The 25,872-nt window shown below is 41.7% G+C and overlaps 2 protein-coding genes across 6 annotated transcripts in view; one reads left to right on the plus strand and one right to left on the minus strand.

The window, feature by feature from the left end:
- Positions 1 to 9,335, minus strand: part of DDX31 (DEAD-box helicase 31) — a 64,697-nt gene extending 55,362 nt beyond the window's left edge. For 3 of the 4 annotated variants that reach the window (XM_065572628.1, XM_005293289.3, XM_065572627.1), the window contains exons 1-8: positions 9,024 to 9,335; positions 6,432 to 6,685; positions 5,373 to 5,448; positions 4,662 to 4,705; positions 4,122 to 4,192; positions 3,955 to 4,019; positions 2,553 to 2,597; positions 1,046 to 1,087 (exon numbers count right to left, since the gene is read on the minus strand). In XM_065572628.1, the coding sequence (XP_065428700.1) occupies positions 1,046 to 1,087; positions 2,553 to 2,597; positions 3,955 to 4,019; positions 4,122 to 4,192; positions 4,662 to 4,705; positions 5,373 to 5,448; positions 6,432 to 6,685; positions 9,024 to 9,137 (711 nt within the window). In that variant the 5' untranslated portion in view covers positions 9,138 to 9,335. The remainder of the gene's footprint in view (positions 1 to 1,045; positions 1,088 to 2,552; positions 2,598 to 3,954; positions 4,020 to 4,121; positions 4,193 to 4,661; positions 4,706 to 5,372; positions 5,449 to 6,431; positions 6,686 to 9,023) is intronic. The other variant, XM_065572629.1, reaches the window with a different exon arrangement.
- A 1,294-nt stretch (positions 9,336 to 10,629) lies between these two features.
- On the plus strand, positions 10,630 to 24,393 carry GTF3C4 (general transcription factor IIIC subunit 4). Of its 2 annotated transcripts, XM_024106055.3 has the most exons (6): positions 10,630 to 11,048; positions 16,260 to 18,083; positions 20,446 to 20,576; positions 20,921 to 20,978; positions 22,397 to 22,485; positions 23,805 to 24,393. In XM_024106055.3, the coding sequence occupies exons 1-5, from the start codon at positions 10,704 to 10,706 to the stop codon at positions 22,454 to 22,456; spliced, it is 2,418 nt and encodes an 805-aa protein (XP_023961823.2). In that variant the 5' UTR covers positions 10,630 to 10,703; the 3' UTR covers positions 22,457 to 22,485; positions 23,805 to 24,393. The 2 variants fall into 2 exon arrangements, with proteins under 2 accessions (XP_023961823.2, XP_005293535.2); XM_005293478.4 differs by lacking the exon at positions 20,921 to 20,978 and having other exon boundaries at positions 10,632 to 11,048.
- Positions 24,394 to 25,872: the final 1,479 nt, after the last annotated feature.

Genomic DNA, 25,872 nt, shown 5'->3' on the forward strand with positions numbered 1-25,872 from the left:
TACTATAACAAAGCAGTGGCCCGGACTGTATTTTAACAAGGTTTAGTCTTGTTTGTATGGATATTACCTGTCACACATAAGAAAGAAGAAAACAAAAGAGCGCAAGCCCAATTCCCCCCGACCCGCCCGTTGAAATGTCACCTTTAACTACTCTAGATCTTGATGGAACACAATTGGCCAATGTTAAAAAGAAGATTTGAATTTAATATCAAAGATCTTCTAATGATGACATCTAATTACACAGAAAAAAATGACTAATATATTTTTTAAATGTCTTTTAATTAAAAAAAAAAACCTTGACAGTAGGGTGATGGGGTAGGACTTGGGGAATCAGCTGGCTGTTTGAATGCATGGGAAGGCAGAGACTGAGGCCTAGACCTTGCAAATGCTCATTCACAGGCTTAACTTTACCACTGGCCGTGGTCCCATTGAAATCAATGGAACTACTCATGGAAGTAAAGTTCAACATATGTTTGCAGGACCATGGCCTAAAGCTGTTGTGAGGGACGTTCTATTATTCTTATCATCATTTTCTTTGGGTTAATTTAACCAAATTAAAGAGAAAAAAAAAGTACCAATTTCCCCACACATTCGAGTGGCTATTTGATTCCCTGAGGCCTATTTTACTACATCAATCTGAGTCCAGTGGCATCTGTCCCCGTAAGAGTTCCCATTCAGAACCATAGAAATTCTGAAGCAGTGGCAGGCATCTCTAAAAACAAAACATTGCAAAAAAATCTAATTTTTAATATCTATTACTCTTCTTTAACAAATACGTATTTAGCTCCCTAGGGTATTATAATGAATCACCACAGCAGTCACTGAATAGTTGAAAACATCCAATAGGAAAAATCAAGCTTCAATGCGCTGGGCTTTCTCTTGAATGCTAAAAATAAAGTGAACTGGTTTTATTCTTTATTTTAAGGACCAGAAATCCTGTTAGGTACTGAGTCCCGTCAACTCCCTATTGCGCTTAGGGGAAGTGACGGTGCTTAGCAACTCATAGCAAAAGGAGTGAGGAGGAAATAAAGAATGAAATCCTTACCTTCAGCAATTTCTGGACTGTATCAAAGCTCTGTAGGGCTAGCTGCAGATATTAACAGATGAAAATAAAGTTTTATGGAAGTCTGACTCGTCTGTATTAGAAGGATAGCGTCGCGCAATTTAGATCAAATTTTTAATTTTTCTGCAGACTCTTAAAAACTGGTGATGTATGTTATTAGAATTCTAAATATCTTTATTAAATAAAAAAATAGATAGACCCCACCCAGTATCCTAGCAATTAAATAGTCAACAAAAAAAGAAGAAACCTCTATTAGCTTTGGACCTATACAAAAACAATGTCTTGTGCTCCCTCTGCTGGTTCAAATTAATAAACACTGTTCTCAGACCTGTGCACATTTCTATTAGCATCTTCAGTGATGCTGATGCACAAGAAAGAAACTATCCAAGGCTTGCTGGGTTTTCCTTCACTAAAACCAGTGTGGGATAACATGGAATCTCTTCCGGGAGAAAACTGTTAGCGAAAGGGAGTGTAAACCAAAGGTTAAAGCAGTGGACTGGCAGCCAGCACTTGTGGGTTGTAATCCCAGCACTGCCACTGACTCACTGTGCGACTGAGGACATGCCATCTGACCTTTCTGCAACTTCATTTCCCCACCTGCAAAGTGGGGATAGTATCTACCTAGCTCACATTGCACATGTATATGAGTGAGGCTTATTTATGCAGGTAAAATGATTTGAATACCTCTGACGAAACATGGGCAAGTGCTAAATATTATTTATTTGCCAAACTTTCAAAGAGGCCATTACAAACTCTGGCAAGTAAAAATAATACCAATTGTAATCACAGACCAACTTTAAAAATGCGCTCAACAGCAACCCGTGACTCCATCTTACGAACATGCTTAGTATTCATGGAGCATCCTGGCGAAGCAGAAAGTTTACTGCTGTAAAAATTTAAATAGCTTCAGAGCCTTCTCCCTTCCCAGGGTTGAGCTGAGATACTGCAGTGCAGGTTGCATAAAACGTTGTGCCCAAAACTAGTTACCTGTGATCAATTCTCCACATGGAAGTTATTAGCGTTTGATACGGAAAACATTGATCCTCTGCTCTGAAATTGCCTTTGTAAGGCAAATAAAACAAACCAAATAAGAGTTCAGAGAACAAACCAACTCCTAGTTTGCCAGACATTCACTGATGGATTTGAAAAGAGGCTTTAAACATCAACAGGAATGTCTGTATAAACTCTTGCGTTTGCAGCTCACAAACTCTCCCTTCCCATGCTAGACAAATTTCTCCCTTCCCACGTATTAAGCCAAGGAGTTTCCCATGTTGCCAACCAATTCTTAAACACAAGGGGAAACTTGGATGTTTCTCCCCAGCTTACTGCTCACTAGCTAAGATATCTCACGAGAACGCTTGAGCTTGCCAATAGCCCAAACCTGCTCCTACTGGAGTCAACGGCCAAATACTCAGGGTCTGAGAAAGTAACAGAAACCACAACCGTAAAATGCCAGCACTAACCTTAGAAAAAAGGCGACTTAACTTACCTCTCTTGTTGGAACTAATATAAGTGCATAAGGCCCATCGCTGCGCTGCAAATAGAAGAGACAGAGTACCATTGAGCAGAATGCACCATGAACTCAGAGAATCATAGAAGACAGAGGTGGCTATTAGCTCATGAAATCAATCCTACTGGGATTCAAGGCAGGATTGTCCCCCTCACTGCGTTGCCCAGTCCAGTTTGAAATGACTCAAAGCAATAGAGATCCCATCACTTCCCTTAAGGCTTCTAGTGAATTTCTACTGGGCAGCAGAGCTCTATTATGAAGTTTGCCACTGATATTCGACCTACATTAGCTTTTGCACAGTGTCATTCCATTATTCCTACTTATAATCATAAACAAATCTTTTTTCCCCTCCCTGCTAACAGCCTTTAAATATTAGTAGAGGATGGTCTTCCCTTTTTTGCACTCTGAAATCCACCAGGATCATTGTGTAGCTAAGATTTTTTTATGTTACACACACCTGTTATATATGATCTATACAATTTCACGTATTATTTCTTAGTCTGCAGAAATACACTAATATTTGATGCACAGGAACAATCAGACACACAAGGGACAGATAGTGACAACCCAGGCTGTTCTGCAATTATTTCAACCCATAAAGAATTTAAGAACAAATCCCTCTTGTCACACCCTAAAGAGGCACAAAACAGGACGACGGATCTGCAGCCCTGGGTCAACATATTGATCTGAATGGGGAGAGGCTGTTGAAATACTGTATCTGGAGGCCGGGACATGAAGAGGAGAAAGCATACCAGGAACCTTTGCAAGCCTCCAGACCTCCACCCTAGTACTGAGCCACTGCCATGCTCTGAAGCCAGCCTCCTGGCATACACTGACCACTCCCACCAGACTTTGAAAAGACATGGAGAGGGAGCTACTGCTCCTTCTAGAAATGACAACCTCCAAATGCTTTAAACATGGTAACTCTTGATGGACTTGAGAGGGAACATGTAGGATAAAGTAGCTGTTCCCTGACTCCTCCTGCTTCAGCAACATGGAGCCAGGCTCTATTGCTGCAGAGAGGAAAGAGGTAGCTATGCCGGAGTGGTGGAGGACATCTACCATGTAACCATCTTTCCCGCTACACAGATATTTCCCTACCCCTACTCTCCACCTTGAGATTTTGGCCCATCCACCCACCCTCTTTGCTACATTAAGTGTAGGGGCACATATAGCCCTTAATATTTTTCTCATATTGCTTTTAGATTTACAGAGTACGCGGGTCATGTAGGCCAAATTCCGAAATGTCATAACTAAATAGGGAGAGATTGCTTAACCATCATAACAAGAAGAGACGCTACTGACCTCAGTGCACCAGCTGTAATTTATTTTTATTGCTTCGAAAATTAAAAGAGAGCAGACTTATTTCTATGGTACATACCTGTATTTTTGATTTCATTCCCTGCAAGGACTGTACAAGGGGGATACCATAGGCAAGAGTTTTACCTTAGTAAGAAAAACAACAGGTGAACGTAATGCTTAATTTGAGTATACAGAATCCAAACAATATGGTGCCTGAGTAAGGAACACTGTCAATTAAATACTGACCTGACCCTGTCTGGGACCTCACCAGTGCATCCTTGCCTTTTAGCAGCACAGGAATAGTTTGCTTCTGAACACTATGTAACAAATAACACAAATTAAGAACACACAAGCACCAACTCAGTCTCAAAGTATTTATAAAGGTGTGAGGTTTTAAAACCCTTCCATTGCTTCAAAACCACGTTCCTGGGTTTACACAACCTGGGTGCTCTCCCGGTTATTGCTGAAAATTACTACCTCAGAAACGGGGATTCGTGAAAATAGAGCAACAGAAAAATATTATGTATGCTAAATAGAAATAAGGATGATTTTGTGGTTAAAGCCAAAGAGCCAGGACTCCTGGGTTCCGTTTCCAGCACTGCCAATGACTCTCTATACCAAGTTACTTTATGGCTTGATTTTTGGAGGTGCAGCACACTCACAGCTCCCGTAGACTTTCACAGGAATTGTGGGGGCTTATGAATTAATTACGTTTGTAAAGGGCTTGGAGATCATCCAATGGAAGGTGCTACAGAAGTGGAAAGTATTTTATACAGGTTAGTTTACCTGGTCATACTAGACATCTTCAAGACCGTGGTTATTGTGGAAATCTAAAGGGATAAATACAGTGTTAAAAGGTTTTAATGCTCTACTACTCACTTTCATGACTTCTGCAATGCAGGAGAGGGAGAAACCCCAAGCCTGGTACTCTCTTCCTCTTTCTGATCACTAATCCAGGCAAGTGCTTGGAAAAGTTCACTGGTTTTACAAGCATTCCTGCTAGACCCTAATCCTGGCGGGTCATGACATGCTACCAAATCATGGCCTCTGAGTGATCCTCAACATATTTTGGTCTGCAACCCACATGAAACCATGAGAGGTGTTTGGATGCAGTGGGATCGGATGCCAGCTGGGCCTGGTGTTAGCTGAGAAAGATGGATCTGGGACTGGTGGGGGTATGGGTTACTGGGGTTGAAATGGCATCTGCATGTAGTGCTGATGTGGGTTGCTGATGTTGGATGGAGCACAGCTAAGGGTACTGATGGGGATGTTGATGCAAAAGCTGCCCTCAGATGGCATCATCACTAATGAGCTAATCTGAGTCACCAGAATCGGTTTCTACAAGGAGCGTGTCTCACTTCACAGGAGGATATCCACCAAAAGTTCATCTCCACGTATAAAAACACAAACCCTCCCAAACAAAGACCCATTAAAAACAACTCAGTAAAACAGCCTTACACCACTATACAATGACCTTGTTGCCAGTCTAGCACTCACCAGATGGGGATGGAGATCCAGCTGGCTGAAAGAATCTGAAGTGAAAACTTTTTCCTGCACCTGTTTCACTCCACCTCTGCAAGTTAGGGGAAATAATCCAAAGCAACGTGAGACAGTTCCAATCACCCACAGGCTATGGGCCAGATTCACAGGAGAGTCAAGCTTGGGTTCCAATGCAAATTGGAAAGAAATGCAAAGATTGCCTGGAACAAGACATTTGCCTGGGGAAGGGACATAGTCAGGCCAGCCATGGAATATGCTGATTCAGCACATCTCCGGGGCACCCTCCAGTGGAATCCCCCATTATCAGTGGAATCCTAATGTAATTTGCACCTTCTGGAGACAGCAAGAGTGAATCTGACTCCTTACTTAATGCTGCTTTTTCTTTACAGGGGCTCCCATTAAAGCCTACTTGCACAATCCAGCACGACAACAGACAATGAAGGAAAACTACCTAGTCAGTACATTGTTAACAGCAGCTAGGGAACCCATTACAATACTCCAGCTCCTGAGGGCCTACCCACCAAAGGGCATGGGATTCATCAAGGACAATCAAGAAATAAAACAATTTGGAGCCAGGTTAAATCCATAGGGCAAAGCTTTTAAACCAGGATGGTCTCCATGCTACGATGTTATAAATCTAGGGAGAGGTACAGTCTATTTGAGTGGTTTGAGACCACTCTCTGTCATGGGTCTTTTGAAAATACCAACCAACCCTCAATCCAATTCTTCCACCTGCCACTTAATTCAATCTTTGTCTTATTAGATCAGAGGCTCTCAGCATGGGGGTCACAACTACCCTGCCCTTCCTATTCTATTCTACATGCGTTCTTATACCTTCTCAGATTGTTAAATGGGAGAAGGAGCCTGGCTAGAACCAAGGTACATGGATGGGGGATCCTGGTCTAGAAATGGCTGAAAACCACCATACTAGATGGATGATGAGACTGTAAGTACATAGCGAAGGGGGGGAAAGGACAAAGCCTCATGCTTTGTACATATAAAGGTGAGAAATCAATAGCTTTTTTTGGGGGGGGGGGCGTTGTTTGCTTAAAATACCTGTGAATTTCTGGAATCTTAGGGTTGTTTTTAAACAGACACGACGTCTTAATGAAAGGTCTGCTGCTTAGGCTCTCATTCTGTCTGACCGTCGAGTGCTTCTTCGGAGGAGATTTTGATGACAAATTTCCTTTCACGCAGATGTCAGCCTCCTTAGTGCATTTCTTGATTGGGGATACTGACAACTTGGGTTTCTGCTTTGAAGGTGTGACTTCGTCTGCCCATTGGAGCTTCCTTTTCAGAGCTTTAGATTGCTTCAGTGTTAGCAAATAAACAGGATGGATTAGTATGTAAGGATTAACTATGCAATATTATAACCTTCCTAAGGCCCTAGAGAGTTGCATCTCTTCCTATTGGAACCTTCATGCCCATGTATAGAGAACAGGGTTTGATTTTGCAACTGGACCCGATCACATTCTTCAGAGCAGAAACTGTAATACAAATAGTAATAATCTAAATTCTTATCTTGGGGCCCGTTACTACAGTATCTGATCCATTTTCTGTAGTAACTGAACAGTACCCTCCTTAAAATATATGTCATCCAAATCAATTGCTGTGCGAATCTCATGATCAGATTAAAGCCAGACCTCCACCCCTCTTTCTTTCTTTCTTTCTTTCTTTCTTTCTTTCTTTCTTTCTTTCTTTCTTACTGGAATGAACCCTCCTTGATTCTGACCTGTGCTTCCATCAGGCTTCAGGTATTCTGATCTCTCTATTCCTGGCTCTATAGTGATCTTGATTTCTTTTGAAATTCCTTCTGCTTCCTCTGAGAAATGTTTTTGCTCACCCCATATTCCTCTGTCAATACTGAGGCACACAATTAATTTAACTTGGGGGGAGGGATAGCTCAGTGGTTTGAGCATTGGCTGTTAAACCCAGGGTTGTGAGTTCAATCCTTGAGGGGACCACTTAGGGATCTGGGGCAAAATCAGTACTTGGTCCTGCTAGTGAAGGCAGGGGGCTGGACTCGATGACCTTTCAAGGTCCCTTCCAGCTCTAGGAGATGGGATATCTCCATTTAAAAAAACAAAAACCAAACCAAACAAAAAAAAAACCTTTCTTCCATCACTAAGGCCTGGGCTACACTGGGGGGGGGGTTTCGAACTAAGATACGCAACTTCAGCTACGTTATTCGCATAGCTGAATTCAAAGTATCTTAGTTTGACTAACCTGGCCGTCCTCACGGCGGCGAGTTGACTGCCGCAGCTCCCCCGTCAACTCCACTTACTCCTCCTGCCGAGGTGGAGTACGGGCATCGATTCGGGGATCATTTTATCGTGTCCAGACAAGACGCAATAAATCGATCCCCGATACATCGAACACTACCTGCTGATCCGGTGGGTAGTATAGACATACCCTTAATGTCCTTCACCATCTCATGCATGTCCTACATCAGTCACGTTGTTTTGCCTACGTAATTGAAAACTTTCTGGATCACCTTAACTCTCTGAGCAATCCTCTATTCTTTCTCTACTCGTCCTTATATTTTCTCCCTATCCTTCATGTTCTTGATTTCATTTTGCAATCTTCCCAGCCCTCTCTGCACATGCCTCTCAAACCCTTTATGATGTTCGGCCAGTCTTTCTTCAATTATATCAGCCTTTACAAAACATAAACTCTTAGGGCATGCTCCTTATCTGGTCTAAATCAATGCAATGCTAGTGACATCAATGAAACTGTGTCAATTTACACCAGTTCAGGGTCTGGCCCTTATGTCATAGATGGCTAACAGAAGTCTTAAGCACTTGAGTACATCAATTTCTCTTTGAATATTTTTTATTACCCCTCCATGTCCTTTCTTCCATTGATTTATCTTATTTAATGTTGTCCAACATCTTACACATTCTTCCAAAATGTGCTCAAATTCAATTAGTGAATCTCACAGAATCAAACAAATAATATAAAATTCACCTTTGGACTGAGACCAAATATAGAAAGACTCAAACCCAAAAGCAAAATTTCTGAGAAAGTTACAAGCGATTGAAAAAAAGAAATTCATCATGAAAGTCCATATGTAACCTTAACTACAGTGCAACCTCAATTATCCAAAAATACCAGGGAGACCAAAATCTTTGAGTAATCAGTGGAAGCTGAACCAGCAAGATCCTCTAAGATCAGACTTCAAAGTCTACTTCTGATGTTCTTTTCTCCCAGACCGTAGACACCCAAATACTGTAGCTTCCTCAAAGCTAGTTAGCTCAGCAGAATTAAACAATGAAATACCACTCAGACCCAGCACTAAAGTCCTAATGTATTTTGCTGAGCCACCTGGCCTTGGGGGAATTCGCATGTGACCCCTGATTCAAACCTCACTTATCTGAACTACCCCATTCTCTGAGCCAAGATCCCATCACCCATATTAAGGATGGAGGGATTCGGGGTGCAGCAGACCTAGTTACAAAGAACTGAATTATAATTAATGCTCATTTCAAATCTTTCAAAACAAAACAAAACCCCAAGAGGGAATGACTTGTTGCAGAGCACAAGCCCAAGCAGTTTAGGTTTACAATATTGCAGTTTAATTCTTTTCTGGAATAGTTTGGTCAAAGTTTTTTCTGTTTTTATCAGACTCGGATGAAGAACTAAACATACCCACTTGTCCTTGCCGGGCAATGGCTTGCGGAACCTCTTGTGTCCTGCAGAATGGTGGGACTCTGGGGAAGGCAGAGAACTCACGTTGAGAATCAATCCCTCATCTGTCTCCATGGCTTAATACACAGCTTTTGAGGGGGGCCTTTATCTGCAATAAAACCACAGCCCTGAAGGACATTACTCCACAGAGACACCCATGCGACTGCAGAGAACTAGAAGCTCCAAGGCAGAGTTTAACTTAGCTGCAGCTAGCTACACCAGACCCCACATGTGCTACCCACTCCCAGCTCAGTGAAGGAGGACCCCAAACATAGCTGTCTTGCAAAGTCCCCTAAACAGCAAATCGCAAAAGCACTTCTCTGGACAGATTATTACATTTTGAGCCAACCAGCTCAGGCTCCTACATTCTTACTGAGAGAGGAAGGATTTAATTTGAAGGGCAGTGTTTAAAATCTCTCTCTCTCTTTTTGCAGTACCAATAAGACATTTAAAATCTCACCTACTTGGGCTGCTTTCAAAGTGGGGGAAAAAGTGAAGGGAGTCTCTCTTTTTTGCAAAATAAATGATTAATGGGATTCTTAAAATATCGCTTTTACATTTGTAGAGCAAAATGCTTCTTTCCAACGAAAGCAGCTTTAAAATTACTTTACAATCCCTATTCCAAATATTTGCCATTTTCCTACTTTACTCTTCCCCAAATCTCTCCCAATCCCATGTATTTCAGAATTAAAATGCATATCACTGTAAATATCCATGTGTACAGCTTTCAGTATCCCCAGGACAATGGGTTGGCATACAGCATAAATCCATAAGGCCACCAAGTATCTTTGGTGAGGATGGGCAGCAGGTCATGTAACTACGCAGACCTATAGGTTGCCGTAAGGGCTGTGAGTTTGCCAGGGGCTGAGGATTCAACTGTTACAAATCCCGCATAGTTTCCACAGGCAAGCCTTTTAATTTGGATTTCACTTGGGTTCAGTGAGAACATAGTGTTTTAGTTTTATTATTATTTATTTTATTGGTCTTGTACCCAAGCGCTCCACTCATAGAGCAGGGCTCTACTGTGCTGGGTGCAGCACAAACACATAACAAAAAGACTCTGCCTCGAGAAGATTACAATGTCACATTTTCCATGTAATAACAGTAATTACCGTCAATGTAATATGTAGAATATAGTAATATTATTTAGTATACAGCTGCATTGTATTATTATTATTGCAGGGGACTGGACTAGATGACCTCTCACAGTCCCTTCCAGTTCTATGATTCTATGATTATTCATTAAATCTCTGCCATCATGTCATAACACTTGTTGACATTATTGTAAATTCTTCCCGGCATCATTTTGGATGATTGTTATTACAGGGTAATATACTTTTAGTTCACATGCAATATTAATAAGTATTGTTGTGGGTTATTATAATTGTAGCCCCCATGCAACATCGTTATTGAACACTATTATGGATAATACCACTCTCCCTCATGCACTATGATCGTGACTCTAGATTCTACCCACTCTAGTTATTGCTCTCATCCATTGCTGGAAGGAAGGGATTTTATTCAGGCAGCGGGTAAGCCACCCCTAACCCAAGCCAGGCATGGGTCCTTTATGGTCGCGGTCTCGCTGGGCGCGGCGCATGCGCGGTGCGCTGCGAGCGGCTTGTGTGAGGCGGCGGCAAGATGGCGGCGGCGGCGGCGGCAGCTGGAAGTGGGGGGAGTCCTGCGCTGTCCTCGGGAGGGGAAGAGCCACCAGCGGGCCCCGAGTCGCCGGCAGAGGAGGCGGTGTCAGCGGGGCCGAGCGCGGGGTTCCGGCTGACGGCGGTGCGGAGGGAGCCGGCCGTGCGGCTGCAGCACGGCGTGAGCGGGCTGGAGCCGCTGGCCTGGTCTGAGGACCACCGGGTGTCGGTGAGCACGGCCCGGAGCATCGCCGTGCTGGAGCAGCTCAGCGACATTCACAGCGGCGGGCAGGAGCTGGTCATCCACCGCACGGCCGTGCCCGCGCCCGCCGCGGGCTGCCTGCTCAAGGTGAGAGACTGGGGACCCTCCTCTTCTGCCCTGGGGATGGACCGGGGGGGATGGACCGGGGCGAGACTGGGCCCCTCTCCCCGCTGGGGGCTGCAGGGTTGAGCGCCGCTCCCTCCCCACGGTCATCCTGGTCTTCTCCCGGTCCCCTGCGCTCTCGTTCGGGGCTTTGCCCATCGCCTTTTCCAGCCGTCCCCCCAAATGTGAGGCAGGAGCTGCCTCCTGAGGGAGGCCCCTTGGACCTGCCCATGGCCACGCCACTGACTATTCACAGCGATGTGACACCCACCTTCCCCCCCAAGGCTGCCCCACTCCCGGCTCCATCACCCAAGGGAGCGCTAGTCCAGTCCCGTTTCCACAGCTGCTGCTATTGTCTGAGGGTGCCCTGTGTTGGAGGTACATGTGGCTTTGTTTACTAGTGGAGTTTTTCTCACTCTGACTCCACCTCCACTGTTCCTCAGATCCAGGCTAATCCAGATAAGGATTAATTACTGGACAACGAATTATTTAGCCTGGGATAAACTTTAGGAGATAATTTCTTAATCCATGAGCACAGCCGTTGTATAGGACACACCAGATAAATATCCCTTGTACACAAACGCAAGAACAGGTTTTTGTCTGGACTTTTTTTTTTTTTTTTTTTTTTAAATGGAGATGTACCTAGCTCATACAACTGGAAGGGACCTTGAAAGGTCGAGTCCAGTCCCCAATACCGTCCCTGACAGATTTTTGCCCCAGATCCTTAAATGGCCCCCTCAAGGATTGAACTCACAACCTTGGGTTTAGTAGGTCAATGCTCAAACCACTGAGCTGTGCCTCACCATTTGTATGTGACAATACAAATTATTGCCTGTATATTCGCTGAGTCCATCTATGAATAGCTGGTTCACAATCAGGGCCATGCAAAAAATAGTATGGAGAATGTTCATTCTAAATGTTACTTTTTAAAAAAGGTTGTTGCTTTCTGTTTGCTTCTTGGAACAGCTCCTAGAGTAGACTAACTGCATCTTTGCCTATACTAGAGAGAGAAGGTGGGTGAGGTAATATATTTTATTGGACCAATTTCTGTTGGTGAAAGAGAGAAGCTTCCAAGCTTCCACTGAGCTTGTCTTCATGTCTGGGAAAGGTACTCAATGTCCTTTTTCTTCTACTTTCATTTTGTGTAGGGCACATTTCAGTGTGTTCTTGGTGTACTGTGTAATACAGGATAGTACTTTAAATGTAAATACTTATTTAAATAAAAACATTTACCTTGGTTATATCCTGAGCCTTCCTAATTCTTTATTTTCAGAGCCACTTCTTCTTTAAAAGAAAACTAAAACAGAATTTGCAAAAGTTAAACTTTATTTTGGATTTTAAAATTTCCCTGTAGTTTGTTTATACCACTATTAAAGCATTATTCCTAGTACATGAAAACCAGAAAGTAAAACTTCTAATCTGTTTTCCTTTCCTAAGAGGAACTAAATACAGAAAGTAAAAAAAAAAAACATTAATAATAATAATAATAAGTAAATTAGACTTCCTAAAGCTTTTTCAGTTTTAAAGTATACTTGTAAAGTAGGCTAGGCAAAGACTTGACTTTCTAACTCTTGAAAAAAGTTCGAGGCACTAAAGCATAAACGAAAACTACACCTGTGCTTAGCTTAGGAGTGTCCAAGTGAAATTATTTCAGTTTCAGTAACAAGAACAGGAGTACTTGTGGCACCTTAGAGACTAACAAATTTATTAGAGCATAAGCTTTCGTGGACTACAGCCCACTTTCAGTGTGCAACTAGCATGCATCTGAAAAAGACTGTAATTACAGCTAAGTTTTACTGACACTCTTGCTGGTGTCAGTCTTGTATGAGACTGCAAATCAGCTTCCATTCTACTCTAGTACTTGTTTAACTAGAAGAGTATTGATTATTTATGTAAATACTTATTTAAATAAAAACATTTACCTTGGTTATATCCTGAGCCTTCCTAATTCTTTATTTTCAGAGCCACTTCTTCTTTAAAAGAAAACTAAAACATTTTAATATTGATTATTTAAGCAAAATGCATTGTCATTTAGAAGTGCAGTGGGGAAGAATGTACCAAACAGATATGTGACACTAATAAGTTTACTTCATCCAGTGCACTAAATGCCTCAATAGCAACTATATGGGTGAAACCAGACAATCCAGATGTTCTCAAATGAACTCACATAGGAAAATGATAACACACAAAAATGCCCCATCACCTCCGAGCATACATGTTGTATAAAACAATCACTCCTCATCCCCAACACCTTCCAAAAACAAGTCTGGGAGCTTAAATTCAAACTTTGCTAGACACTAAAATCATGCACTGAACAGACACACTGCTGAAGTGAGGTTTTTTACCCATGAAAGCTTATGCCCAAATAAATCTGTTAGTCTTTAAGGTGCCACCGGACTCCTTGTTGTTTTTGTGGATACAGACTAACAGGGCTACCCCCGATACATTACAACAATTTGTAACTCACCAACCCCCCTTTTTTGTTCTTTGACTGCAAAGGTGTTAATGGGCCACTTCACCTTGAATGATCTCTTAAATTTAGGGTATGTGTTAACTACGTACTTATGCTGAATAATCTGTTCTACCTTGTACCTGTGACATTCTTAGTACCTTTCCCAGACTTTAAGAAGAGCCTAATGTAAGCTCAAAAGCTGGTCTCTTTCACCAACAGACATTGGTCCCCAAAAAATATTACCTCGCCAACCTTGTCTCTCTAATATGACACTAATATCAGATATGTTATTTTGGGATTTGGTGGGGTGGATGTATAAACTGCGGTTTGGTCTCATTGCAGTCTCCTATATTGTATGCTATTTGCTGACTGAAACTATTTTTAATATAGTATGTGTGTCCTAACTGTGTTTATATCTGCATGACCGAAGAGTCCATTGAACCTGTTTTTGCTGACGGCTAGCATATAAAGATTTAAGCCTGAAATCGTTGGCTGATTTTAGGGCTTGTCTACATTATGGATTTTTGCACCAGTGTAGCTACACAAGTGCAGATCTCCCCCAGTAAAGATGCACTGCCCCAATATTTGCAGCAGTTTCAAACTGAGGTAAGTTGCACCGATGCAGTGCATCTTCAGTGGTGCAAACTTCCATAAAGTGAACAAACCCTTAAATGGCTTTTTAAAACCCTCATTTGACTAACTGGGTTAAACTTAAATGGAAAAGACATGGATTGTAAAACTCAGGGTGGTTGTTGTTGCAGATTGACAGTGAGTAAACTTCAGTTGTTGTTATTAATGTAGGTTTCTTAGACTGTAAGATCTCTTAGCCAGGGACTGTATCTGTTTTATATAGGACCTAGCACAGAGGGACCCCAATCCTGATTGAGTGTGTCTGAGAGATACAGATATGAAATACTCATACTCTGTTCTAAGATCTTCCACACTGCCAGTATCACATTTAGCAACATGGTACCAATAGGAGTAAGTTTAGAAATATTAAATTAGATAGCTCAAAATATCAAAGCATTTCAATCAGTTCAAATGTGCTGAAGGGATAGTCGTGACAAAGACATAACCAGTTATCTCATTGGAAGTTGTCTTAGTTTATGGGCTGGTGTTCCTGGCTCACAACACACTGTTGCCTCTTCCACCACAGAAACAAGAGTTAAAAAGGATAAGAGGAGTGAACTCTCCATCTGTCCCTAGGATTGAAGAAGCTTGCACCTTTGCTTTATCTGTTCTGTGGATAAACAGAAGACTCCAGTTTTGGGAACTTGTCAATATTTTTATGTTCTCATTGCAAATAAAAAGGAGAAATTTACAATCACAAAATGCAGTTACAGTTGGCAATTTTTAAAAGATGTCTCAAAGCTTAATTCTAAACTTACTAAAAGCCAAATACATGCACATTGGGGGAAGGGATAAAGAGGATATTTTTGAAGTAAGAGTTTTACTTGCATCTTTTGGCTTCATAATTCAGATTGATAGAAAATTGTAAGCACAGCCTTACCGGGCCTGTTTCAGCCTGGAACAGTTCTGATGTCATATGAGGACTCCCAATTTCCTGCTCCTCTGCAATACTAGAACATTTTAGGTTGTACTCCTCTGATACTTAATATATGTGTAATCCTGGCTCAGTACACTGGAGAAAGGCAATAACTCATAAGTTAACATGCCCTGTAAGCTAAGACTATGACCCTTCCAATCCAAAAGTGACAGTCATTGTAAATCTTTGCATGTGATCAAGAATTATGTATGTGTCCTTCCCATAAACCGGTTTAGATGATGCACAGGATTAAGTGAGTTTGGAGGCTTCATTGTAATTTGTAGAGAGAGAATAGACTGTCGAGGGGAGGGCTATAGTAAGAAAGTTTATGGAAGCAATATTGTAACAAGTTGTTTAACCTGCACAGAGTCGTGTGCGGAGTTTTTGATCATAAACTGATTGGTTTGATTCTATTTTCTAGTGTGTCTCTTTAATAGAATATACAGAGTGTGAAGATGCTATTTCACAAGAATATTCAAAATTTGGGGCTATTGTTGGTTGAGGAAGTAGCTATTTGTAAATTTCTTGTATCCATACTCATGATATTTAAAAAGAAGAACAGGAGTACTTGTGGCACCTTAGAGACTAACAAATTTATTAGAGCATAAGCTTTCGTGGACTACAGCCCACTTCTTCGGATGCATATGAAGTGGGCTGTAGTCCACGAAAGCTTATGCTCTAATAAATTTGTTAGTCTCTAAGGTGCCACAAGTACTCCTGTTCTTCTTTTTGCGGATACAGACTAACACGGCTGCTACTCTGAAACCTGTCATGATATTTAAAAACTTTGACAATAACTGAGTGTATTACTACGTGCTGCTTTTCAGGTTTTTGTTTGTTTTTGGAAGTGTAAGAGGCCATGATTAGTGTAGCAGAAATTACATATTTGCAGTTGGGTTTTCCTCTTTTGACCAGTATGAGGGAGTGCTTTACTTTAGTGGTGTGTGTACCTTTCAACTGCTGGACACACATGCTGAAGTTCACATTTTAAGTTTGCTCAAAGTAGGGGCCAGACTTTCAGCCGTGTCTTCCATTGATTTTAATGGAAGCTAAAATCCTTCTCTCCTTTCTCTCTCCTGTATTGGACATAGCATATAAAATTATTAAATTAATATTTTTCTGTTCTAGTACAACTAAAATACTGCTTTAGGAAATGTTTTTATAAAATTGTGTTTTAATAGTACTTATTCTGTTTCAGGTTGGTTCAAAAAAGGAGGTTGCAGAATGTAAGGAAAAGTTTGCAAACTCTAAGGATCCAACTGTTAGTCAAACCTTTATGCTAGATAGAGTATTCAACCCTGAAGGAAAGTCACTACCACCTATGCGAGGATTCAAATATTCCAGCTGGTCTCCGCTGGGCTGTGATGCTAATGGAAGATGCCTTCTAGCAGCTCTAACTATGGACAATCGATTAACCATCCATGCTAATCTCAACAGACTACAGTGGGTGCAGCTGGTTGATCTGACAGAAATGTATGGGGAGCGTCTGTATGAAACCAGTTACAAACTTTCTAAGGTTGAGACCCCCAGAGGAGAACTAGGGGACTTTGCAGAATTTCAGAGACGACATAGCATGCAGACTCCAGTCCGTATGGAGTGGTCAGGTATCTGCACCACCCAGCAGGTGAAACACAACAATGAATGCCGAGATGTTGGCAGTGTGCTCCTAGCCGTACTCTTTGAAAACGGAAACATTGCTGCTTGGCAATTTCAGCTTCCTTTTGTGGGTAAGGAATCCATCACTTCTTGCAATACCATAGAGTCAGGAATAAATTCCCCTAGCGTCTTGTCTTGGTGGGAATACGAACACAACAACCGAAAGATGAGTGGACTCATTGTAGGGAGTGCTTTTGGACCGGTTAAAATCCTTCCTGTCAACTTAAAAGCAGTTAAAGGCTACTTCACACTCAGGCAACCTGTTGTCTTATGGCAAGAAATGGACCAGTTGCCAGTACACAGTATCAAATGTATTCCTCTCTACCATCCTTACCAGAAATGTAGCTGTAGCTTAGTGGTGGCTGCAAGAGGGTCTTATGTGTTTTGGTGTCTTCTCTTGATATCCAAAGCAGGTCTGAATGTCCATAATTCCCATGTGACAGGGCTTCACTCTTTACCAATTGTATCCATGACTGCGGATAAACAGAATGGCACAGTATACACATGCTCAAGTGACGGAAAGGTAAGGCAACTCATTCCCATCTTCACAGATGTTGCATTAAAGTTTGAGCATCAGCTTATTAAGCTGTCTGAAGTGTTTGGCTCTGTGCGGACTCACGGGATAGCTGTAAGCCCCTGTGGCGCATACCTAGCAGTTATTACAACAGAGGGCATGACCAATGGCCTTCACCCTGTAAACAAAAACTATCAAGTTCAGTTTGTAACTCTCAAAACATTTGAGGAGGCAGCTGCTCAGCTCTTGGAGTCTTCTGTGCAAAATCTTTTTAGACAAGTGGATCTGACAGACCTTGTGCGCTGGAAGATTTTGAAGGATAAGCATATCCCTCAATTCTTACAAGAAGCCTTGGATAAAAAGATTGAGAGCTGTGGATCCACTTACTTTTGGCGTTTTAAGCTATTCCTTTTGAGAATTTTGTACCAGTCAATGCAGAAAACGCCCTCTGAGGTGATGTGGAGGCCTTCGCATGAGGACACAAAAGTATTAATATCGGATTCCCCTGGAATGGGCAGTACTGAGGATGATCATCAAGAAGAGGGAACTTCGAAACAGGCCAGCAAGCAGAGTTTGTGTGAAGTGAGCAAAGGAACAGACCCAGATGACCCAGCAGATGACACTCTTGCCCACTCAAGTGACGTAGGAGGACATGAGCCAATGGAAGAGAAGCTCCTTGAAATACAGGCACGAATTGAAGCAGTAGAAATGCACTTGACACGGGAACACATGAAGCGGGTGTTGGGAGAAGTTTACTTGCATACATGGATTACAGAGAACACCAGCATTCCTACCAGAGGAGTCTGTGATTTCTTAATGTCTGATGAAGGCTATGATGACAGAACAGCACGAGTAAGTGCACATGTATATTTCTGGGCATTCAAGCTACAAAATGTCCTGGTTTCTTCATTCTCAGCTTTACTATCTTGGGGGCAGAAGGTGGAGGGTTGCTTGTAAAGTGACTTGTATCTGTTTTGGAGATTAGTTGCCTGCCCTTCCAACTGTGGATGGTGGGTGGTGCTGGGTTTGGGAAATCTGAATACACACCTTAGAATTTGGGTCAGGCATAGTAAAGAACAAACCCGTGTTTAAATTTCTGCTGGTATGATTAAATTGGGGAGGAAGACAGACCTGTAATCACTTTCACAATAACTTAAGTGAGCTGAAAGAATGTGGTGGTAGAAGGGGGGACATCCTTGTTTTTTCCCCCCTGTGATTAGGATTATCTATCACTTCATCTATTTACACTAAAATGGAGGAGGCCTTTTCCTCCAAAATCAATTGTATTACATCTTCAAAATTTTAATTCTTCAACAGACTTCAGTCATGTTTTCTCTTGAGTACAAATGTTTTATGTAAAACATTGTCACTGTTCATTTTAAATAATAAATTTGGCTTATTTTAAACTCACTTCCCTTAGTGCTCTTGTGAAATCAAGGAAAGCATCAAGTTTGAGATTCTTCAAAATTGACAAAATAAAACATTGTAAAAGTCAATCCGTGTTTCAAAAAATTATGTAAATGGAAAACAAATCCAATTGACTTGAAGTATCTTAAAGACATAATTTAAAATTTGATTTATAAAACATGTATCCATTGCCTGAACCTCTGGGCACATTTATGTTCTAAATATATTCAAATAAACATAACTGAATATGATGTTGCATCCAAGCACTAACAAGAACATGCCCCAAATTTACAATTCTCCCTTCTGCAGTAAAACTTAAATACAAGAGTAACATCACCATCCATCACCAATCCTGAAAACAAAAATACCCATCACAACTAACTCTGGTCACTAATGCTTTTTCCTGAACTATGTTCCTTGTGCTGGGTAATGAAGTTAACAAAAGTGTGCTGTATCAGACCAAGAAGGGAGGCAAGAGACCCTCTACTGAGAATGGTCTGCCACCAGATGTTCAGATGTAGAGTATGTCTACACTGCAAAGAAAAACCCGTGGGGACTCAGGCCTGCCGTGCTTGGGCTGTGGGGCTGTTTCATTGCAATGTAGATTTCTAGGTTTGGGCTGGAGGTGGGAGGTTCCCAGAGCTCAGGCTGCAGCCCGAGCCCAGAAGTCTACACTGCAATGGAACAGCTCTGCAACCCAAGCCTGAGTCAGCTGGTACAAGCCACCCACGGGTTTTTCTTTGCAGTGTAGACATACCCTTAGGGACTGAGTAAGAAGGTGTCAGATGATCCCTACAGTTCTGCACAGAGAGGTGCACTTTTTTCTAGTAACTGAAGCTTTGCATCATTTAGGCTTTAAAGATCAAAATCAACCCCTTTAATTGCATCTGGAAACAAGTAGGAAACCAGTGCAATTTCCAATACTGGGGTAAACAAGCAGCCCAGAACAGTGTGTGCCAGCTGAAGATTCTGAGTGGCCTTTAGTAATTCATTGGCAAAGTATTCTGTCAACACAGCTATGTTCTACTGGCATCCTCAAATTACTATGAATTGAAAGCCTGAGAGAGAGAGAGGTTGCCCTTCACACCTTGTAGACAGAATAGAGTTTCTTTTTCTGGTATTTAAAAATATATATAACTCTTGAATTTTGTTATGAACCTCTGTCAGTCATGACTGCTGTAACTTCCTAAAATATTTCTTCAGTATAACTTAGGGATATGGCTTGTATCAGTTGAAATGTCAAAGGTAAATGATAAATGACAAGACTGGTAATACATTTGACTGAATACTTAGGCTTTCAGTGGAACAGCTGTGTATATTGTATTTGATAGTGATTGCTAAAACAAACTCATCAGATTCATAAATAATTAACAGAACTTTAAACTCCTCCATTGTCATAGCCATAGGACTATTTTAAAAAAATAATTGTGCAGTGTCCTTGATCTCTAATGTGGTGTAATATATGGATCTCAAGTGCAAGTTGCTTTCTTTTCAGTCACCATTAGCGTAAGTACCAAAAATCCTGGTTATTTTCAAACAAATTCTGTATTCCTTTCAGTGATGTGTGGGGTTAGGCAATTAAATCTATCAGATTGCATGATTAGCCTGTGGAGAAGAGCAAATCAATCCATCTCTACTACCGCACTATGTATTTGAGTTGCATTTTCTTTCATTTGAATTCAGTTGAGTGGACTGGATTTTTGCATCTTGTATTTTCTTCTGAAATCACGCCATCCCATGAGATTCTCCACCTTTCAACAGGCAGTGTCTTTTCCCATAAACACTGCTGACTGCCGTGTGTTCCCAGGTGCTGATTGGACATATCTTAAAGAAAATGAACAAACAGACTTTCCCAGAGCACTGCAGCTTGTGTAAAGAGATCCTGCCATTCACAGATCGCAAACAGGCGGTCTGCTCCAACGGCCACATTTGGCTCAGGTAAGGTGTTAAGGAGCTTTTGCTTTGATTCTCTGCTCTGTTTTGGATGAGCCGAAGGCATTTCAGTAGCTAATGTAAAATATAGTCTCATATTGTGAATGAGTTAATGGCATGGAGCATGTTGTCCATGCTGTGAAAAGGAAAGCGAGGAAGCAGACAAGGTGTCTGGTACTCTCTCTTTGTAAGAGTGAGGAAGATCTAAGGGATATTTTAGAGGGAGGGATGTAGGACTAAATTTGACCTTATTTATATTCTTTTGAATATTGTTTTATTTTCAAAACTAATGCTTCAGTGCTCGTAATTCATCCTTTGTTTCTCTTCTCCTCCTTTCCCCACCCCCAAAGGAAAATAAGAAATCAAATGGCTTATAGCTTTTCGGATGGGAGGATGAAAGAGGAAAAAGTCTGTATGGAAATACATTTTGTGCATTTCTGGCTATTTATGCCCTTTATCTCCAATTACTTGGTTGCCAAAATCAAATCTGTCAGCTGATTAGGTCTTAATGAAACCAGTTAATGTGCAGGCCCAGAGTTACTTTAACATTATTTCAGAATGACCAGAGTGCAAAATCCTCACAAAGCTTTTAACACCGAAGACCAAGAAATTGGATATTTAATAGGGGTTGTCTGTAGAGCAGAGGTGGGCAAACTACAGCCCATGGGCCACATCTGGCCCGCGGGACCCTCCTAGCCCGGGAGGCTAGCCCCCAGTCCCTCCCCTGCAGCCTCAGCTCCCTGTGCCACCGGCACAGTGCTCTGGGCGGCGGGACTGCAAGCTCTTGCTGGGCAGCACAGCTGCAGAGCCACGGCCGTGGCTGGCTCCAGCCGGGGGGCATGGCTGCCTGTCCTGGTGCTCTGGGTGGCGTGGCTATAGCGCCGCCAGCCACTGGTGCTCCAGGCAGCACAGTAAGGGGGCAGGGAGCAGGGGGGCTGGACAGAGGGTAGGGGAGTTCAGGGTGGTGGTCAGGGGGCGGGGGTGTGGATGGGGTCGGGAACAGGGGGCTTGAATGGGGGCAGGAGTCCTGGGGGGGGCAGTCAGGAAGGAGAGGGGAGTTTGGATGGGGCAGCGGGGGGCGGGCAGGGGACGGGGGCGTTGGATAGGGCAGGAGTCCCGGGGGGGGGCTGTCGGGGGCGAGAAGGGGGGGGGGAGGTTAGATAGGGGGCGATGCCATGCCTGGCTGATTGGGGAGGCACAGCCTCCTCTAACCGGCTCTCCAGACAATTTCAGAAACCCGATGTGGCCCTCAGGCCAAAAAGTTTGCCCGCCTCTGCTGAAGAGGTTTGGCCACAGCCATTGGTGTGAATTCATTATTCTGATGCTAACAGAATCCACTGTCTGGAAGAGTCCCTTGACCTTTCCAAGTGTTGTAAGCCCTTAAGATAGTACAGAAAATCTGCATGCATCTTTAAATCATGGTGATTGCTATTCAGTGACTCTGTCCATTAAATAGCTCTGAAAATCTTCATCTCTTCAGGTGTATTCTGGTTAAAATTGTAAAGCAAATAGTGGAAATACTTCCCTCCCTTACCCTCTGACCTCTTGTACATGTATATTATTACAAGGCAGTGTTAATTAGTTCATGCTAGCCTACATAATTTGGCTAATTAAGTTAGACCTGAAATATGTTTATATTTTAATGCTAACTCATATTTCTTAAAGTTGCTGGTTTTGATATGATGTAATCAGTGATATTGGGCCAAATGCTGCTCTTACACAGCCTGACAGAAGCACAGCTGTTAGCGGAGAGCAGAATTTGTCCCTCTGTCATAAAGCATACAATTAGAAACTTCTGTTTGATGATGCAATTTGCCACCTTTCAGGTGCTTTTTAACCTACCAGTCCTGCCAGAGTTTGGTATACAGAAGGTGTCTGCTTCATGACAGCATTGCACGGCATCCAACCCCAGAAGGTGAGCTACTTCCATGGCTTGAAAGGGCAAGATTGCATTTTCTCACCGAGTGCTTTGTCATCTGTATAATGACATGGATCAGGCTCAGTGACTCACTGTTATTTCAGACAGCTATCAAGTGGAGTAGTAACATTCTACTCTTCATGATGTTTGGCTGTAGTCTGTCACAGTTTTAAAGCTCTAATTAGAATATAGTAATTAGAGAAAGTAATGTGTAAATGTTTTGCATTTTAATATGAGCCAAGTACATACGCAGTCCGTGCTAGAGTGTTACAGCAGATAGACAATTCATACTAATTTAATTAGATTTCTTTACATGTACAAATTGCAAGCCCAATCCTACAAAATGCTGAGCACCATTGATTTCACCGAAAGGTGAGTTTTCCCAGCACAAGCTTAGAAATATCTTGGCATCTTGCAGGCTTATGCTCTGAAATGTGATAATTACATCTTGTTTAGACAATGTAATCAAAGTGAAGGAGCAGGTCTTTTGATTTTGCACTTCCATACTTTTCCTATATCTAAAAAGACAGAAATTCTGCAGTAACTTGTTTTGAATTGCAGCTGATGCCTTATAGTTCTTTGAAATAAGTGTTTTTATATGTCCACATTTTTAACATTTTAAAATGTGTCTACTGTGTTTGATGGCACAATATTAAACCTCAGTTCGTTAAGGTTTTTTTGTAGTGTTGTTCTTCAGGGAGGATATGATCTTATCTGGTTTTCCAGTGCACTTTTCTGCAGAACTGATGTGATCTCAATGGAAGTTTTATTCTACTGGCATGTGTATTCCCTTCCCAGAACTTGTAGCTGATCCAGTATCAATGAGAATTAGACAATACAAATGGATCTAAAATGCTGGAGAAAGGGTTGCTGGCTTCATTTTACATATGGAAGACTAAATACTGCAGTAATTCAGAGATCTAATTTCAACTCACAAAAACAAGGTCACTAAGTTATAGCAGAAAATTGTCCTTAAACTCTACCCATTTTGTCTGTGTATGGCAGATTTGTTTGTGTGTAAAGACAAGCTGCAATACCTACGCAAGCTATAGTGTGATGTGGAAAGCCTTAACTTTGTCTCTTTCTGCTGAAGTGACATTTAAATCAGTATTTTAAATTCATTAATATTAGTGGAGTTGGGTTCATCCTAAATCTTCAGTGAATCTTGTCAGATGTACATTTCAAAACATAGTTTCAGAGCTTTTTGTAGTAGAAGTTTGGTCCAGCTAAAGGATGTGAAGCAAAATATTCATCCATCATTGTGATCTCTCTTCTGTGTAACTCAGGCTTTAAACCACTTGTTTTCTTATTTGCAGATCCTGAATGGATCAAGAGGTTATTGCAAGGACCTTGTACTTTCTGTGATTCTCCTGTGTTCTAGAGAAAGCTGTGGGAAGCTTGAAGACATTTTCTCTACTGCATAAAACTCCATTCAGCCTGGAAGGAGGCAGAAGGTGCAGGAGTATATCCATTGTACTGAAGGAAGAAGACACTGTTCCTAATCCTGTAAATAGAACACTTGAAGTTCAAGAAGCTCAGTAGTGTAGTGACCCATTTCATACTCCAGAAACGAGAGCATCCTCTGAGTACCTAGCACAATGGAGTTTATGGAACGATTTTGAGGCAACTACGGACGGACCCTGTTAAAGCATCAGCATTTGATTGGATACATTTCCTTTTATTGAAAGATCAGAAATCTGAGAAGCAGGCAGCCTGAACTCTGTCTCTGGTGAAAACTGGATGCTTTTCTCAAGGGTGAGAGCATCCCAATCTGGCAGAATGCAGGAGGCACTTCTTGAACAGTCTTGGTGGGAAGAGAGGGCTTCAATCTGCAGTGCTCCTGTTTGTTTGCTTAATCAGTACTGGCACTCGCTGTACCACAGAACATTAAACTATCAGAAATAATGTGTGATTCTAATATTTCTTAAGTGACCTGCATGTCAGTTTTAGCCACTTGATAGAAGTCAGCCACTGCATTAGATCTTTCACTCCATAACTAGCAAAATTATTCCTGGTATTTCTCAGGGTTTGGGGAAAAAATTGCAGTCAGAAAGCTAAAAATCGGCAGCTTGTGCCAAATATGGATCAATAAGAGGAAGTTTTTAAATCCTAATGGTTATAAGTAAACAATATTAGCATTTAGATATTCCACGTCAGAGACCCAATTCTAAAATGTATAATGTCTAGTACTCAAATCTCCTTTGTTTTTTTCTGAAATAAGTTTTAACTATTTACCACACTTGTGCCAACACCTGATCTCTTCAGTTCATTTCACACACTGTCAACAGGAACCACACTCCCCTGCTATATAACCCAGTAACCCAGCTAGTGCCACTTTTCCTTCTCTCCAATCAGGCAATGTGACTGTCTTCCAAAGCACTGCAATAATTTGGCCCCAAAACAATAATTTCTTGCTATCATTTGGTTTTCTTTATTTACTATAAAAAGCCAGTTTGCGAATAAAAGAGAAATATTAAATTAGATGGGAAATATCTAACCAAAACATTCAGAGTCTGGTGAAGCTGTTCTGTGTTAGTTGTAAAATGAAAGAGATGATTAGATCAGGTATTCGGAAACATACCTCTGAATTATCCGGGTGGAACCCCTGTTTGTCACTGAAACAGTGTTTTCTTTGACTGTCCCACTGGATAATTGTCCTTTCTGCCTCTGGGACCCAGCGTATGTAGGGGACATTTCCTCTTCAACTTTCTACAAAGTGCTAGAGGAATAATCCTTCCAAACCGAGTTTCTGTCATTAGAATCCATCTTGTCTGGTTAAGAACCATTTTCTCCAGCAATCCAAAATTCTGTTTCCACTTCCACCCTTAAAAACGCCAGTCCACTAGATGCTCCCTGAAAAAAAAGGTGTTTAGTTGTTTTGTTTGTGGGATGCATGATGTGTAAAATTCACTTCTCCAGGCTTCTTCTGTGTGGGAAGCAAGAGTGTGAATCTCCGGCGCATCAGCTTGTCATGCATCAACATTTTATGTGGACTCTGTTACAGAGCACAAATACTAGATTAGGTATTTGAGAGCAGCAAGGAATTATCCAGACAGTATTCAACAAATGCATGTGTGGATTGGTGCTTCAGTTTTCTTGACTTAATGACTATGCACATTTTCTTAATGTTCCTTTACCCTTATTAGGAGCAGTCACATCTCACTTCATATTCAAACAAGCTAACTGCCTTTACAGTTCAGTGTTTCATGTGTTGAGCGTGATACTGCTCCTACAATATACAATAATTCTAATAATTCAGAAGATTAGAAAACCATAAGCACAGATAGATTCATTTGTAAAATAACCATAGCCTTGTCTGTGGTTTGAGCATTGGCCTGCTAAACCCAGGGTTGTGAGTTCATTACTTGGGGATCTGGGGCAAAA

This window comes from Chrysemys picta, chromosome 18 (genome assembly GCF_011386835.1).
Source record: "Chrysemys picta bellii isolate R12L10 chromosome 18, ASM1138683v2, whole genome shotgun sequence".
Classification (NCBI taxonomy): Eukaryota; Metazoa; Chordata; order Testudines; family Emydidae; genus Chrysemys; species Chrysemys picta.

What these genes read in the sequence shown, in the direction of transcription:
- GTF3C4 (XM_005293478.4), top strand. Translation starts at nt 10,704, where the DNA reads ATGGCGGCGGCGGCGGCGGCAGCTGGAAGTGGGGGGAGTCCTGCGCTG. An exon ending in ATGATGACAGAACAGCACGA is followed by an intron (nt 18,084 to 20,445) that starts GTAAGTGCACAT and finishes GTGTGTTCCCAG; the next exon opens with GTGCTGATTGGACATATCTT. An exon ending in ACGGCATCCAACCCCAGAAG is followed by an intron (nt 22,486 to 23,804) that starts GTGAGCTACTTC and finishes TCTTATTTGCAG; the next exon opens with ATCCTGAATGGATCAAGAGG.